Raw genomic sequence first — 16,391 nt, forward strand, 5'->3', positions numbered from 1 at the left:
AGAAGGCGGCTTGCGACGGAGAGATCACTCCCGGAACGTACACCGGCAGGGACGTACTCCATGGGCTCGCGTTGGTGGCGGCGATACACCCGGCCATTATGTGCTGGTGCTTGCGCGCCACCTGAGCCTTCTTCTCCAGCTCCGCCGCCCTCCGTCCTTTCCGCTCCGCCGTCGATAGGTTCCGGCGCAGACAATCTTGCTGCCATTGATCGTCGGTCCATCCTCCAGGCTTCTTCTTTGCAGCCGGCGCCTTCCGCGGCTTCGCGAACGGCGCTTTCGCCCCTTTCGTCCCATTGCCCGGCGGCTTCTTGGCCGCTTTCTTCGCCATCTTTTTGGGGGCTGTCGGCGGCGCCATGTGGAGAGGGTAGCGGTGGCGGGTAGACCGGCGGGAGGGAGAAAGAAATCGGCGGGATAGGAGAAATGAATCGACGGCGGGATATGTTTTGGGAGGCCTGAAATGCGCGGCGGGATAGGCGCGATTTGGCGGGAGAGGCGGGATTTGGCGGGAGTGTGAGACGAATTTTCCCTGTGCCGCTGACGGGTCGGCCCCGCGTCGGTTTGACTCGCTTTTCGTTATGTCCGGCGTGCCCGGAGCGTCCCCTGTGGGACGGGGACGGGCTCGGGGCGCCGGACAAAAATGGGCTTTGGGGGACGCGGCTGGAACGCATTTTATGTCCGGCGCGTCCCAAATCCCTTTGGGGGACGGTTTGGAGGACGCGACTAGAGATGCTCTAATTCGTTGTTTGCTTCACCTGGAAAACAAAGTGCCGTTCAAGTGGCGAGGTGCTCACTCTGGGCTTTCACGTGGGCGTCAGCGCATCGTCACATGTGATCGTTTTTTTTTTTTTTTTTTGCGGATAGTCACGTGTGAAAATTAACTGGCAAGTTTTTTTTCGAAATGGGGAGATATTACTTCAGCTTCTGCATCCAAGAGATGCACACGGTTTTTTTATTAGATTATTCACAACACCTTACAAGAGCAATACAGAAGATCAAACTCGAAGCCGCCTCGCTAAACCTACGAGAGGGATGAAGGGGTGACAATTCACCAACTCACATCATCCAAAAAACCAAATGTCTTCCCAGGCCGCCCAATAACAGAAGAGAAGCACATCCAGTCCATGCCAACGCACACACCATAGAAGTTGCTACCGCTGTCTTCCTCGGCTCCATCTTCAAGAGAGATCATCGCATTGACCATGCCAGCCTGCCATCGATGCCACCACGGCGCCAGATGACTCCACCATCCTGCGCGCGTCCATCACACTGCATCCGTCTCCAAGACACCACTGCACCATGTCGCGGCGACTCGACGACGCCGACACAGCAAAAGCACACCGCTCCATTGAGCACCACCACCATCCGTTGTCTGCTCCAAAAACGATGCCCCAACAGGTAGAACAGCGTTGCGCGCCGCCATCGTCCGATCCGGGAGACCGGGTCTAGGGTTTCCCCTGGAGCAGCCCAGGCGAAGAACGCAGACTGCAGAGACAATGCCTTCAACAAGGTAACGACGAACGGCGCCGCCATCATCCGCCATGACCGAAGTCCGGGCCGGCTTTCACCAGCGAGATGCGCCTTGCCATCGGGAGCTAGATGACGGATCGCGAGATCCGCCAAGGCTAGCCACACAACTAGCCGATCTCCTCCGGCGAAAGAGAAGACCACCACCACGGTACCGCGGTCAGCACCACCGGACGCCCGCCACCCGCCACCAGGTCGACGCTGTCTCCGCCATCCAGGGCCGTCGCCCTTGGTACCGTGGTCCCCGACCTGGACGAGGAGCAGCACCCCGCCGCCACCAAAGCCCGGTGAGACCGAGGCGGGGAAGGAAGAAGAGTGCCACGCCGCTAGGTGCCGGGGCCATCCCCCCGGCGCGAAGGCGTGCGTCCATACCGCCGCACCAGGGGACCGCGCGCGGATCCCCTCCGCCCCCATCACCGGTCGCGCCAGGCTTCGCCGGCGGCAGCCTCAGGGGACGGCGAGGAGGGGGGAGGGGGTGGGGAATGCGGCGGGGGGGTGGGGAGGGTTAGGGTTTTCGCCCCGAGTCGCCCTGGAGGAGACGACCCGAGCGGTCTCTCGTTCGATTCCCGAGCTCAAATAAACTGGCAAGTGCCAAGTAATAATGCTAGAAGGCGTTCTGCCCGTTTGGAGTTGAGGAGGGTAGGGACATGAGGAAAAGGAACGGTGGCGTCCTGTTCTCGGCGGCGCGATGCAGTTAGCGGAGGGATGTGCGAGAGGGGCGCTCCGAAGGTGCAGTTTTGTCTAGGAGATAGCATGATTAGAGGGATTTGCGGCTTTTTCTCCCGATATAGCTAGACAAGCGATGCCGGATGGACAAATGGCCTGACCTTCGTATCTATTGGCTGATGCAGATCGGCTTTCAAGGACTCCAAATTCTGAAGCATCACTTTGAGTTTCATCACCTACAAGAGAGTGGGATCATCAGAGGAGTGGACGGTTAAGTCAATACCCGTATAGGGTTATGTCCTCCCGCTGGCGAAAAGGCGGCGAGTCCCTGTTGATCTAGAATTCCGATCCCCCACGATCGTTCCCTGTCTCCGTGTCCGTTCCCGTCTCCTACTTCTAGCGCGAGGTGCTCTCATCTCCGGCTTTAAGGGGAACGGCAGGTTTTCTCGCCCTATTAGAACCCCTGTGGCAGCTAGGGTTTGAGGTTTTTCGTGGTGCGACCATGTCTGATACTCGATCATCGGCGAACGCCGGTTCCGTCAAGCAGGACAAGGAAGAGGGGAAGCTGAAGGTGGGTCTGGAACCGCATGGTGATATAACATTTAGTACCGAACAAACTAATCTATTCATCTAACATCAAGTCAAACAATTTAGGCACAAAAGTAATGATACCATAATTCAGTCTAACAATATTAATTCCGCTAGCATGTAAATCATCAAACAAAACTTTCAAATCATTTTTAGTTAAGTCTTAGAAATGATGGTAGAAATCTGCACGAAATCCATCGAAACCAGGGACTTCGTTATGCTCCATTTAAAAAACAACCATTTTAATTTCTTCCTTAGAAAAGAAGGCTTTATCAGTTCATCGGCCTATTTTAGGCTAATTCTAGATGTGTTATTAATATCCACATTAATGTTGGACACATCAGGGCGCCCAAACAGTTTTTTTAACAATAATTGGTAACATGTTTTTCTCCAAAATTTTCTCTCCTTCTATCAACCCTTCGTCTTGTTTCAAATTAATAATCTTTTTTTTTTCTATGTATCCCATTTGCTTTTGCATGAAAAATGTCTAGTATTTCCATCTCCTTCCATAATTTCCTTATCATTACATCTCTGTCTCCATTTCAACTCTTCTCGTTTCAACAATCTATAAAGTTGAGCTCTTGGATAGTTTTTCTCTTGTCTCATGAAAACAGTTTATCCTAAAATATCACTATCTTTGTCAACAACATCTAATTTCTGAAGAATTCCCTTTTTAAATTTTTTATACAAGGCATCCTCATTTCTAGCCCATCATTTCAAAAAAATCGTAAGTTTGCTCAATTTTTTCTGCCATATTAGATCCAAAAATCTTTGAATCATTGCAATTCGTTTGTACAATATCTTTCCAGACCATCATTTCTTTCGATCAAGCCAAACAATTTCAAATCTGAAAATATGTGGTTTTCTACTAGGAATGCCAGTGTCAATAATGAAAGGAGTGTGATCTCATAATTCTATTTCAATAGAAGAAACGAAATTCAAAAGGTAGTTACATTCCCAATCTGGACAGATTACTACTCTATCTAATTTCTCAAAAGTTGGAGTTTCCAAGTTATATTCCAAAGTAAAGTTTCTGCCATTCAAGGGTACCCAAGGGCAAGTTATTCGACCTGTTCGCCCACCGTTTTTTCTTAAGGTGGTTATGGATCCACTCAGATGCAACTGATGGTGCGGTTTTTTTCCTTTATGTTTTTTACGCTTATGTTTGTTTTTCGGTTTTGCTAACCCTACAACCAAAAAATATTAAATCTAAGTCAGCAAGAATTGATGACCCGATATTAACAACCGTGCAAGAGTTCACATTATTTTGAACTGTGAGAACAGAAGGTACATTTTTCTTTGCACTATGTGAACAAAATATTACATCACCATGAACATTTTTTTTGTAAATATATAAACAACTTTGTAAAAAACACGATCAATACCTAGTGAACTCTTAGACGACAAACACTTAGGGTGTGTTTGGTTAATTTGTTTGGGAACCAAGTAGAATGTAATGTCATGGTTCCATTCCAGATGAACAGGTTGATTCCATCCTCCTGTTCGGATTGAAATGAAAAATATAATGGGTTGATTCCACTCTTGTGTTTGGTTGCAGAGTGGAATGGGATAAATTCTAGGAATAGAATATATGAGCATGCATAGGGTGCATTTAGCAAAAAAAAAGTTGTAAGAGAAAAGAGGTGGTGGGTGAGCATGGGTGGCTTTAGCGTAGAAGAACGGAGAGATTCCACCAATTTAAAGGTATGAGTGCATTCCGGATCTAGATGATATATTCTTTTTTGAGGAACCACCTCGTTCCATTCCATTTCTTTGCAATAGTATGCGTTGGGGGACATTACACCCCGTCCATGTACATTTCTGCTTTTTTGGCGAAACACAATATAAATATAGACACTCATAAATGTGTATGTACACTTATTTATATGAATACACGCACGCACACATTTTCTCTATGGGCACATTCGAGAAACTGAATCCAAGAAATTGATTCCGCTGGTCTTGAAATTGACGAAGTTACCCTAAGCGTCTCAATACCGGTGAAAACATCATCTCCAACTGAAAAACATTTCATATTTTAAGCTAATGTTTTAATCTATGGTGGATTGAAGGTGTACTGGCCCTTTTAACAATCCGCACATTGATCTCAAAAAGAAAAATGTTCAATCCGCACATTTTCACTTGAATCTGCGTAGGACCGCGTGCGGCCCAGATAAACATCGGGGCATCGGATGGGCAACTAGAGCCGCATGCATGGGTTCTCGTCCCGCTCCCGCATCGCTACGATCGGCACGGCCGCGCCGATTCGTTCGCCGCGATCGCGCGTCGTGCTGCCTGTGAGTGAGCCAGCCAGTGACCGGCGCCGCTCCCCGCGACCGCGATGGGCAAGGGCGGCGGCTGCCTGCCCAGCAAGAGCCAACGCGTCCCGCTCCCCCAGCCCCGGCACCGGCGCGACCGCACCTACATCCCGCCCCCCGCCGCGCCCGGCCCACCGCGCCGCCCGGTCCGCATCTACGTCGTCTTCTACTCCATGTACGGCCACGTCCGGCTCCTCGCGCGCGCCGTGCAGCGCGGGGTGGGCTCCGTCCCGGGCGCCCTCGCCATCCTGCTCCGCGTCCCGGAGACCCTGCCCCGCGCCGTGCTCGCCCGGATGGGCGCGCTCAAGGCCGCCGCGGAGGCGGAGATGGAGGAGATCCCCGTGGCGGACCCCGGCGGCCTCCCCGACGCCGACGGCTTCCTCTTCGGCTTCCCCGCGCGCTACGGCGCCATGGCCGCGCAGATGCAGGCCTTCTTCGAATCCACCGCGCCGCTCTGCCGCCACCAGCGCCTCGCCGGCAAGCCCGCCGGCTTCTTCGTCAGCACCGGCACCCAGTGCGGCGGACAAGAAACCACCGCGTAAGTCCGTCCGCCTCTCTCTCTTTCGCCCCTGCCGCCGCGAGATCGCGTATTTCACCATGGACCAACCTTACCAGTGACATTATTCGCATCTCTGAAGGTGGACGGCGATCACGCAGCTGGCGCACCACGGCATGCTGTTCGTGCCAATCGGATACACCTTCGGGGAGGGGATGTTCGAGATGGAGGAGCTCCGCGGGGGTTCGCCGTACGGCGCGGGTGTCTTCGCCGGCGACGGCACCAGGCCGCCCAGCGAGATCGAGCTGGCCCTCGCCGAGCACCAGGGCAAGTACATGGCCACGCTGGTCAAGAGGATGGTGCACGGAGCAGATGCCACTTGATCTCGTTTCAGTACCTCGTAGCTGACGGCTCTGTACGTGCTGCAGTAGTAGAAAACAGCATTGCCAATGAGTTCGACAATTCCGTTTACTTCAGTTCATAGCCTTCTCTGGAAATACAATGACAGTTCATGACAAATTAGAGGGAAAATGTTATAAAATACAGTATGAAAAGACCCATGACATGATCCTCTCCTAGGTCCTAGCAAACAACGCATGCCAAATGTAAGGGCATCTCCAGCCGAATCCCTTATAGTTTAGCCCTTTATCTAGCCGAGTATTGTTTAACTATTATATCTGCTTTTCAAAAGAAAATTGGTTCCTATCCGATCCCTTAAACTTAACTGCTTCAAAAAATCAGCATACAAATCAATAACAGTCTAGAGCATAGTCATACAAATCAATAGCATAGTCTTCCCGTGCAATGCCTTCTGGAGAAGAATTTGATCATTCCATGTGAAATACAATGCATCGTCCTCATCTGAGGTCCATTTGAGCTCTCTCCTTCATAGAACTACAAATTTCAAATGAAATTGTGTAAACACACCGGCATATATCTCCTAGCTTATCCACAAGAAGAAAAAAACAAACGCTACCTTGTAGGCATTGTGCCGAATTCCATAGGTGCAGCCTCAGGATGAGAAGGGAAGAAGGCCGTTGTGCTCCAACGATGGTGAGAGATTGCACTCAAACCGGCTCAGTCGCCATGGATGCGCTAGACTCGGCAACAACGGATCGGATGGCGCTGACGCCAAAGACAGCTCAATCCATGGACTATGTACGGTTTAGAGTTTAGTTAAACCAAAATTTTACTACTCTAACAACCACCATGTATAGGGGATCCGCTAGAGACGCTCTAATTAATGTATAGGGGATCCGCTGGAGATTAATTACTCTAAGTTGGTAGTTAAAATATCTCAGGCGTGCTCAAGGACAGCCTCACAACCGGCAGCAACTTTCAGCTGGTTCACAGAAAAACAACGTACAGGATGGCCCGACGTCTTCACTCCTAAAGAAATTCAAAAATTTGGAGATTCCGATTGTACAAAAGAATATGTCCGGTAAAAGGGTTCAGGGCCTCTTCAACCCCAACAAATCTAACTTTGTCCGACCAACCTCATACAACAAATGTCTGGCCTACACTTCTCGCCCGAAGCTATGCTAACACATCTCAAACCTAACGAACGATCATTTCCAGCTCATGGTGCAATCTCAACTGAAAACCGAGCCTTGAATTCAGCTTGTAAAATTGATTGCATCTCACTTCTTAGGAGTACCATTTGCCTTTTGCTTCGAGCTTGCTTGGGGATCCTTCACTGTCCTGGATGAAGAAGCGCCATCTATGGCAATGTTCCCCATCTCCGTTGCCATTGCATCTCCTTCATCATCATTCTCTTTCCCATGGTTCTCTAGAGCAGCATCAACTGGATTCTCTGTCGAGTCTGGAAGCGCTTTGGGCTGCCGTCGAAGAGGCCCAGCATCAAACCATGGATGCTGAAGCAACTGAGCAGCTGTAGGACGCTTCTCAGGAACAAACTCAAGTATTGGGACAAGAAAGTCTGCCATAGCAGTGGCATCTATGGTGCTGAACTCGTACTTCTCAACGAGCACCTTGCTGAGAGGCCAGAACTTCAAGCGTCGGATGTGCCTCAGGTCCCCATAACGGTTGAAGTACTCACGTGAATGTCGACCGCCCAAGGCAATCTAAGAAATAGAAGTTCAACTTGTCATATATCACGAATTAAGAACAATAATAGCATTTGCTTAAAATGAAAATGCTGCTCCCTTTACCTTTCGAGGCATCATCCCAAGTAGCTCCATCATCAGCGCAAGATGATCCTGCTTCAAGAGGGAATTGCTCAGAATTAACTCCCTAAGGAGAGTAAATCGGACACAAATAACATGTCATAGTCTAGGCCCTTTGGTTTCTCGTATCGTGTTTCCATTTAAGTCTCGTGGTTGGCATCATATAGAGATTATTCAGCATACTTATCAAGGAAATCTGCCTAGTTGAAATTGCCAAAGAGTATGAACAATATATGCACTAGAACTCAGGGATTGAGCACCAAAATATGCAGAGGCTAATCGACTAGAACAAACAGCACAGAGGATTTGGTTACAGCAACAGATGTAGTTTTCATCTTCTAGTTGTCCATATCATGGCACAATATATAACAAAACACAGTAGTCATGTTGACTTCATTAAATATGTTGAAAATAGAGTAAATCAGACCCTGGCACAAAAAAAACATTTCAGTGACCTCTTTGTTTCGTATTGTGTTTCCATTTAATTCTCATGGTTGGCATCAGATTACTCGGCATATATGCAGTTGAAACTGCAAGAGTCTGAACAATATATGCAGTGGAACCCAGCAATTGAGCACCAAAATGTGCAGAGGTCAATCAACTAGAACAAGCAGCATGAAGGATTTGGTTTCAGCTCAACTCAAGACAAATATAGTTTTTATCTTCTAATACAATATGTCACAACACACATAAGTCACGGCTGACTTCATTAAACATGTTGAAAATGCCTTAGGTGAAATATCACAATCCCAGTTCAGCATATGGTGTGCAACATTAGCACAAAGTCAAGAAGCAATACTAACACACTCCCTCTGTCCCGGTTTAAGGGGCCTACGTGCATCCCTAGATGCTTAATTTGAGTAACATAATATAAACTATTTAGCACAAAAATTGTATCACTAGGAAGTAGAACATCTGAACTTTCCAATGATATACATTTTGTAATATATACCTTATATTACGTTGGTCAGTTTATGACCTAGAAATACGCACAGGACCTATGAACCGGGAAAGAGGTAGTACATCATTGTTTCTAGAAATTGCGACAAAGAATTGACTTGGTAATTGTGAGGGGCTTCATAAGCAGATGGATGTTACATTATAATGAAGTGATATATGAAAAATAATGGTATAATACTGTAGCATTTGCTAGTATTCAGTATCTATTAGTATTAAATTCATAAACTGTAGCTGGAATAAAAATAGCCTTGTCTTCAAAAACTAAGAAACCAAAATTGCTAAATAAAGAACCAGGCCATGACTTGTGCACTCCCAGCAGCAGCCAAACTGCATGTACATCTTTCAAGCCCAGGACCAGCTAACAGTAAAACATGGATGATATTATGCTTAACTAAAACCAAAAGAAATACAAAATGGTATGGCAATAGTAATGCATGTTTACACACTTCTTTTTACCGAGTGACTTCTTTTCAAGTACAGTTTAGATAAGTAAACGAAAGGTATGGGGAAAAAACTAGAGTACTGGAAGTCTGGAATGGAGGTATCATCAAGTCAGTTGTTTATGCAACTACCTTTCTTTTTAAGTTAATATCGGGACAGCATTTATCAGGTGATAAACAAGGTAAATACATAGTGTTGAAAGTATGTTCTTAGTTGAAACCAGAGTGAGGAAATGAACAGAAATACCTCATCCCTGTCAAAGTTTTCTCCACTATGCGGGTCAAAGAGCACATCCCCTGAGGCAAGTTCAAAACATATGCATGCAAAGGACCACAGATCGGCAGATGTTGAATACTTGGAGCCCAGAAGCACCTCAGGACATCTGTACTGCCTTGTTTGGATATCACCTGTGAACTGCTTGTATGTCCAACATGCATTTCCAAAGTCCACCAGCTTGCAGCTTAGGTCAGCCTGCATCGCCATCCTCTTCCTAGCCCCTTTGCTACCCCGCCTACGTCCTCCTCCTCTCTTCCGGTCTCCATCCTGGCTAGGGCTGCTGCCCTCATTTGCTGTGCCCAGATCTCCCCTATCATCTGACTCGTCCGTGTCAGCAGACACCGCAGTCCCATTGCCTTCCGAAGTCGAAGCAGCTACACGCTTGGCTTTCTTCCGGATCTTCTTCTTCTGGTTCTTAGTGAGGCCACTGCTCGCTGATGGTGCAGTTGCCTTTGGAACCGGCGCATCGGTCTTTGCAGTAGGCGGCACCAGCGGTACACCAGACTTCCGGGGGTCCTTCGAAGGGTCAATAGTGGACACGAGCAATATATTCTCGGGCTTAAGGTCGGTGTGGATGATGGAAAGCTCGCGGTGGAGGTAGTCGAGGCCAATGAGCACGTGCCGGCATATCTCCTTGACCATTGGAAGCGGAATCCCGCGGTAGTCCGTGTACTTTATCAGGGTGAGCAAGTTATCACCGAGGAACTCAAACACCATGCACACATGGCTGCCGTTCGGGCCCGAGTGCTTGAAGTGGTCGAGAAGCTTCACAACACAGTGGGAGTCGTCCGGGTCGCCATCGGCAATCTGCCTCAAGATCTTGATCTCGTCCAGCGCAGCCTCTGTGTAGTGCTGTGCGCTCTTCTGCACCTTCAGGGCCACATACCTCTGCACATACAGACAAGGAAATTCAGGGGAAAATGAACCTCTACGCAACCGCAACAGTAGTAAAACAATAATCAAAATATCTCGTGCAGGGTGATAGGATTGACGGGCAGGCCTGCGATTATGAGAAACGGATTTCGCATTTCTGCGCATGCTCCATCCAAGGCAAAAGAACGAACAGTTGGTGGGCAGAGAGACACCGCTCCGTCCAGATCGATATATTTTCTCGCATACCATCGCGAATCCTAGAGGCGGTAGAGCGATTCAACGGGGGATTGGGGGAAGGGGGGTTAGCACGTACGGAGTGGGCGGTGTCCCAGGCGAGCCAGACGGTGGAGAAGTGGCCCCAGCCGAGCTTGGACTGCACGACGTAGGCGCCGTGCTTGAAGGTGTCGCCGGGGCGGACGGCGTGGTAGCCGCCGCGGCGGTAGTCCTCCGTGCCCTCGTCCTCGGAGGAGTAGTCGCTGCTGTCCCCGTCCCTCTCGGCCGCCGCCTCCGCCTCCGCCTCCTCCTCCGCGCGGCGCCGGCTCCCCGCCTCCTCCGCCCTGCGGCTCGCCGCCGGAGCCTCGGCCATCGCCGGATCTGGGAGCGCGCGGGGACTAGGGTTTCCTTGGCGCCGCTTTTCTGGTGGGAGGCGGCGGTGGCGCTGGTCCGTCTCGCTCCGCTGCTGCCTCTGGCGACTCGACCGCCGTTTTTATTATTATCTGCGGGTGCGGGACGACTCGATTACTCCCCTAATTAATCCCGGCTGACGTACTAACATTACTGTATTTTGAGAGGACAGATTAACTAATATCTGTTTCTTTAATTGATTCTGATTTAGTACATACAAAATTACACAAAATCTAATTAAAATGAAATAGTATATGCTCCGTGGAAAAATATATATATATCCGTATATATTAAAACTGATTACATTATACCTGAATCTATTTTTGAAGTATAGCGGGCATCCCACCGTCATCGATCAAAGCTCTGGCGAGAGAGGGGAGACCTTGCAGGCTTGCATCATCGCCTATAGCCATTGGTAGTGCCGCCAACCACCGTTTCTAGCATCCTTTCTCTAGTTGGTAGCACCACTGCTCACGGGTGGCAGCACCACGATCGCTGCTCGCAGAATGTTGACTCCAGCTGGTAGCACTATCGTCCAAGGCTACCAGCATCGCCGACTTCCGCAGGTAGCACCTCGACCACCGCTTGTAGCATCTTGACTACTGCTGGCAGCACCACCGTGAATGGCTAGGAACACCATCACCGACCGGTCGCAGCAACACCGACCACCGCAAGCAACACTATGGCCCCCTTCAACTGCATCCTCCGACTATCTTCTCGCAGCGGTGCACCTCTCATCGCAGCACTGGTGCACGACTACCCTATGGCTAGCAGTTGCGTTAGTCGCCACTAGCAGCGCCATCCCATAGAAGCACTTTCGCCGTTGGGGTAGGCGACAAGGTTGAGGCGTGTGAAGGGGTTAGCAAATGATGTGTTCGTATGTCATGTAGTTGCAGATCTCGGTCTCCATCATGTTGCCTGACATGTAGTCTTTGTCAGCCTGCTCGAGTTGGGGGTGCAGCGATGGCCTCAAGCTCCAGCTTGGGACGCTTGGTGGGGTAGGCTCCATGGACGGCGCGGGAGGGATGTAAGTGTCGTTAGGGCTTTGGGCAAGATGGGTAAAAAATTTGGAGGGAGAAGGAGAACTACTAATATGGTGACAACCGTCACGCATGGGCTCTGCTGAGAGATCCATGGTGGATCGAACCTCCTATGCGTGAGATGTAAGAAGGAAGGAAAAAAGAAATGGAAAAAAGAAATGCGTAGAGGAGAAGGACCGGAGGAGATAACACGAGTAGTGGGACCTCAACCCCTGTCCCCCACGCTCTACAACAGGGAGGGGAGGATCAGGAGACGTGATCCCTAACATTATTGTGTTGAAAATATTACTTATATAAAAAATGGATCTCGAGGACCTAAGATTAGCAAAGCCAAAAGGAAGAAAGGGCGTGCTTGATTTCGAAAATGTGTAATATTTGTATTGTACTGAACATGAGGCTAAACTCCACTTTCTTAATGACAAGTTGCGAGTCTAAATTTAACACTTACAAAAATATGGTGACGTTTCAAAAAACAAAATACTTAGGTACAAGTAAGTTTCTTTTTAGGAAAACAAAACTTATGAGTAGTTCTCCGTGCATGGAAAATAGTATGCGGCAAAACGCAAATACGGTACTGTGTGCAAAATTAGTATTTGCATGGAAATGGAAACGTGCTTATGTAGAAATTATCCAGATTATATGGGATAGCATAGCAGTACCTTGGGTGATACCACGGCAACGGCGAGCGTCAGGACCACCAAATTTCTTTCAGTGAAGTTCTTTTTTTGGCTCACATTCCCTAAAGAGTACTCCATACTAGGATGTTCATTCGTATCCGCCGAAAAGTGAGTAGACACCCTATACTCGAACATCACCCCGATTCTTGTACGAAATACAGTACTTATGGCTATATTCATATTCCAACTTATGTTTGTTTAGAATTGCGGAAAATGCGTGGCAAAAACATATAGGAAAATGAAAAGCGGAAACGTCCCTTTCTAATCCGTATCGGACACCCGGCCTACCACCGTGTCAGAGTGGCAGGTGTGCCATGGCAGGAAGGTTAGGCACTATGGCGAAATTAGTGTCGTGGCGATGGGGGTGTTGGTGCACCAGCTGCACTTATGAACCGTCGCTGTTTTTGTCGGCGGCAAATTGAAACTACGGAGTACTCACGTGCGTGTAATTCTACTACTTCCGTTTGTATATGTAAAACGGTTAAACACTTTCTTTGATTCATCCACTTTAGTGTGTAGGTACTCCCTTTGATTCAGAAAAACTATCAGGCCGGTCATACAAATACATTTTACACATAAGCCCTTTGAAAACCAAAATCCTCCACATCTGCAGCTGCGTGCAGAACCTACTTGAATCTCCTGCAGCTCCATCATAAACTGTGAGATCATGACCGGCTCGTCCCCCTCCTTGACCAGTATGATCTTAAGGTCCCGCTCAGGGTGCGCAGCGCGCGGCGACCGTGGTGTAGGAGCCCAGCATGAGCCCTTACGGCAGCTCCATGGCCCGGCCACTGGCCCAGAACTGTGAGCACTATCGAGTGCGGAGACCTACTCCCCTCCTCCTTCTCCTCGATGTCCGTCGCATTAAGCGAAGACACCAGGATTCATGAGGACAGCAAAAACGCGGGCCCCGGCGGCGACATTAAGGAGGGAGCTGCCGGAGCGGGAGGAGTTGAGGCGGCCAAGGTGAACCCTAGACTCGGGAGAAAACAGAGAGAAAGGTTGGGTTGTGCGGCCTGCGGGAAAGCGGGTCTGACGAAAAGGCCTGAGCCAGTGCTCAACGCCTCTGTTATACGCTGAGAAGCCAGGGATGGCAACGGCATTAACTTATTTAGATAATTGGCAGGAATTTCTCCTAGCTAGCAGGAATTGAGGAGGTCGTAGCATAGCAAACATTAAAATCAAAGGTCATATGTATATGCAATTTCACATACCAAACCTCAGGGAGCAAAATATCTTCTAAAATCTGTGGTTAGCACCATGCTGATCAAGGTCATACGTGTATGCAATTTCTTAAGGGAGCATCTAGAAAATAGTCGAATGAGACTTAATAAGTCTAAGTTCGCTGAGGTCAGCACTTTATTCAACCATGTGGATTGTTTGCTTAGTCGCTGAAGTTAGTAGTCGCGTCAGCCTATGTCTGACCAGATATTACGTGTGTGTTACTCTGATGTCTACGCAACATGTGATTCTTTCGGTCACGTCGGTCGGTGTATAGGAAAAAAAAGAAACAATACTTTGTACTTGCATATTTCATTAGAAGAAAATGTTGCAACCATGAATAACACTAAGAAAATCTAAGTTGCAACCGAGGTGCAACCGGAAAAGGCTCAATTGCAACTTACATGTTACTGAAAAAACTTTAATTGCAACATACATATAACTGGAAAGATCTCAGTTGTAACCCACGTGCAACTAAAAAAATCTCAATTTCAACCGACATGCAACTAGAAAAAATCTCCGTTACACCCCACATGCAATCGGGAAAATCTTAGTCGCAACCCATGTGCAACTGAAAAATCCCAATTACAACTCACATGCGACTAAGATTTTCTCAGTTGCAACCCACATGCAACCGGGAAATCTCAGTTGCAACCTACGTGTAACAACAAAAATGTTACTCCCTCCGTCCTAGAGTGTAAGACATATTCCCAAAAACTATTTGTCCCATAACCCCCACCTCTAAGACATAATTTTATTTAATGAGGGAGAGAAAGAGGTTGCATGCACCAATGAGGGAGAGAAAGAGAATGCATGTACCAATGAGGGAGAGAAAGAGAATGCATGCACCAATGAGGGAGAGAAAATGAGACGCAATCAGCTAGTACCTTGGGCCAAGATATTCAAAAATTGTGACTTACAAACTAGGACGGAGAGAGTAGTTGCAACCAATGTGTAACTTGCTAGGCTAGCACAAATAAAACGCAATCTAATGGGAAAAATATTTTTCAACGGTTGCAACATCGGTGTGGTGTTTTCCTTTTTTGCAAAGGACAACAACTAAGCACACAAAAAACAAAATCCAAAAAAATGACACATGCTACAAAGGCCAAGAGGCAAAGGAAGCAACCCAGCAACAGTCCATCAAAAAGCTAGACCAACAATTGGCGTGAAGCCTGCAGCCTGCATGCTCGTGAAACCACAGTAAGATTTTACAAATATAAATCCAATTAATATAGTTTAATTAGGTGACTGAGACATATTAAAATCAGACGCCTGATTTCCATCAAAACCGATTTGTTAAATGATATTGTGCCATTCTAAAAGAATAAGAATAGGCAACATAAAATTAAAACAAACCAAAACGAATGAAGAAGTGCTGACAAAATGATTGCACTATCAACCACCATCGATCAAAATTGATGTCACTTTACAACTCTTTCGATCCAACTAACTAGTGAATTAGATATGTAACTTTACAGCTTCACCGGGGCAATGTGGAGATAAAAGTAGCGTTGAAACAACGAGCAAACGCGGCAGGGTGCAGATTTACTCGAAGGCCCACTGGTTCTCCCTGCGGATCTCCTCCTCCTCCTCTGCGGTGAAGTCGTTCTTGATATTGAAAGTCTTGCGGATCTCCTCGGGGGTCTTGCCCTTGATCATGTCGGCTACGGTCTGGCAGGTGAGGTCGAGCAGGCCCTTGATGTTGAGGTAGTTGGCGGCGAGGATGAGGTCGAAGAGGGTGGCCTGGTCGACCTTGACGAACTCGGCGTCCCAGTTCTTGAGGTCCTCGGCGGGGGCCGGGGCGGGAGCGCCGTCCGCCGCCGCGGCGCCGTCGGCGGCCGCGGTCTTGGCCGCCTGGACGTGCTTGCTGCAGTACTCGATGACCTTGGAGAGGATCTTGCGTTGACGTTGGGGAGCGGGATCCCGTTGTCGGCGCAGTCGTCCTCGATCATGTGGCGGATCGTCTGCGACTCCATCGCCACCGCCTCCTCCACCTCGAACTCCTCGTTGTCCGAGGACTTGAGCGTGATCATCTTCTTGTCCTCGGCCGCCATGGGTGGATTGGTGAGGTTGGGGATCGGCCGGGGATTTGGGAGCAGAGGGAAACCCTAGCGAGGCGGCTGCGGACGAGAGAGACTTCTTGGTTTCTGAAGGCAAAGGACCCGGGTCTGATGGCTTAAGTTGAAGGATTTTCCCTTCAAAACAAAAAAAAATACTAGTAATCGGCTGCAGATATTTTGTTTCCTATCGGGAGTCGCATCGTAGGATCGGTTCTATCTCATCTCAACTCTGAAACGTACGATTTCCTACTAAAACAGGTACTCCATCCGGATAAGATTTGTGTTGTTTCCTAATTAGTTGCACATATATCACGCCAGATCTAATTTCTGCCGCCAATTACGTGGAGTCCTTGTTATTATTTCTTTAGTTTGGACTCTTTAGAAAACTAATTCCAGGATTTTTTGGAAACTAATATTTTTGGAGTATGCTTCTTTGGC

At 48.4% G+C, this 16,391-nt stretch overlaps 2 protein-coding genes and 1 pseudogene across 2 annotated transcripts; 1 reads left to right on the forward strand and 2 right to left on the reverse strand.

Annotated features, from left to right (window-relative positions):
• The first annotated feature begins 5,119 nt into the window (after window positions 1-5,119).
• On the forward strand, window positions 5,120-5,975 carry LOC124697457 (probable NAD(P)H dehydrogenase (quinone) FQR1-like 1). Its single transcript, XM_047230044.1, has 2 exons — window positions 5,120-5,634; window positions 5,735-5,975. The coding sequence occupies exons 1-2, from the start codon at window positions 5,120-5,122 to the stop codon at window positions 5,973-5,975; spliced, it is 756 nt and encodes a 251-aa protein (XP_047086000.1).
• Window positions 5,976-6,990: 1,015 nt separating this feature from the next.
• On the reverse strand, window positions 6,991-10,914 carry LOC124704302 (SRSF protein kinase 1-like). Its single transcript, XM_047236551.1, has 4 exons — window positions 10,642-10,914; window positions 9,426-10,343; window positions 7,764-7,811; window positions 6,991-7,676 (listed from the first exon to the last, which is right to left on the reverse strand). The coding sequence occupies exons 1-4, from the start codon at window positions 10,912-10,914 to the stop codon at window positions 7,233-7,235; spliced, it is 1,683 nt and encodes a 560-aa protein (XP_047092507.1). The 3' UTR covers window positions 6,991-7,232.
• A 4,363-nt stretch (window positions 10,915-15,277) lies between these two features.
• Window positions 15,278-15,969, reverse strand: LOC124704303 (annotated as a pseudogene).
• Between the last annotated feature and the right edge of the window lie 422 nt (window positions 15,970-16,391).

This window comes from Lolium rigidum, chromosome 3, assembly GCF_022539505.1.
Source record: "Lolium rigidum isolate FL_2022 chromosome 3, APGP_CSIRO_Lrig_0.1, whole genome shotgun sequence".
Classification (NCBI taxonomy): Eukaryota; Viridiplantae; Streptophyta; class Magnoliopsida; order Poales; family Poaceae; genus Lolium; species Lolium rigidum.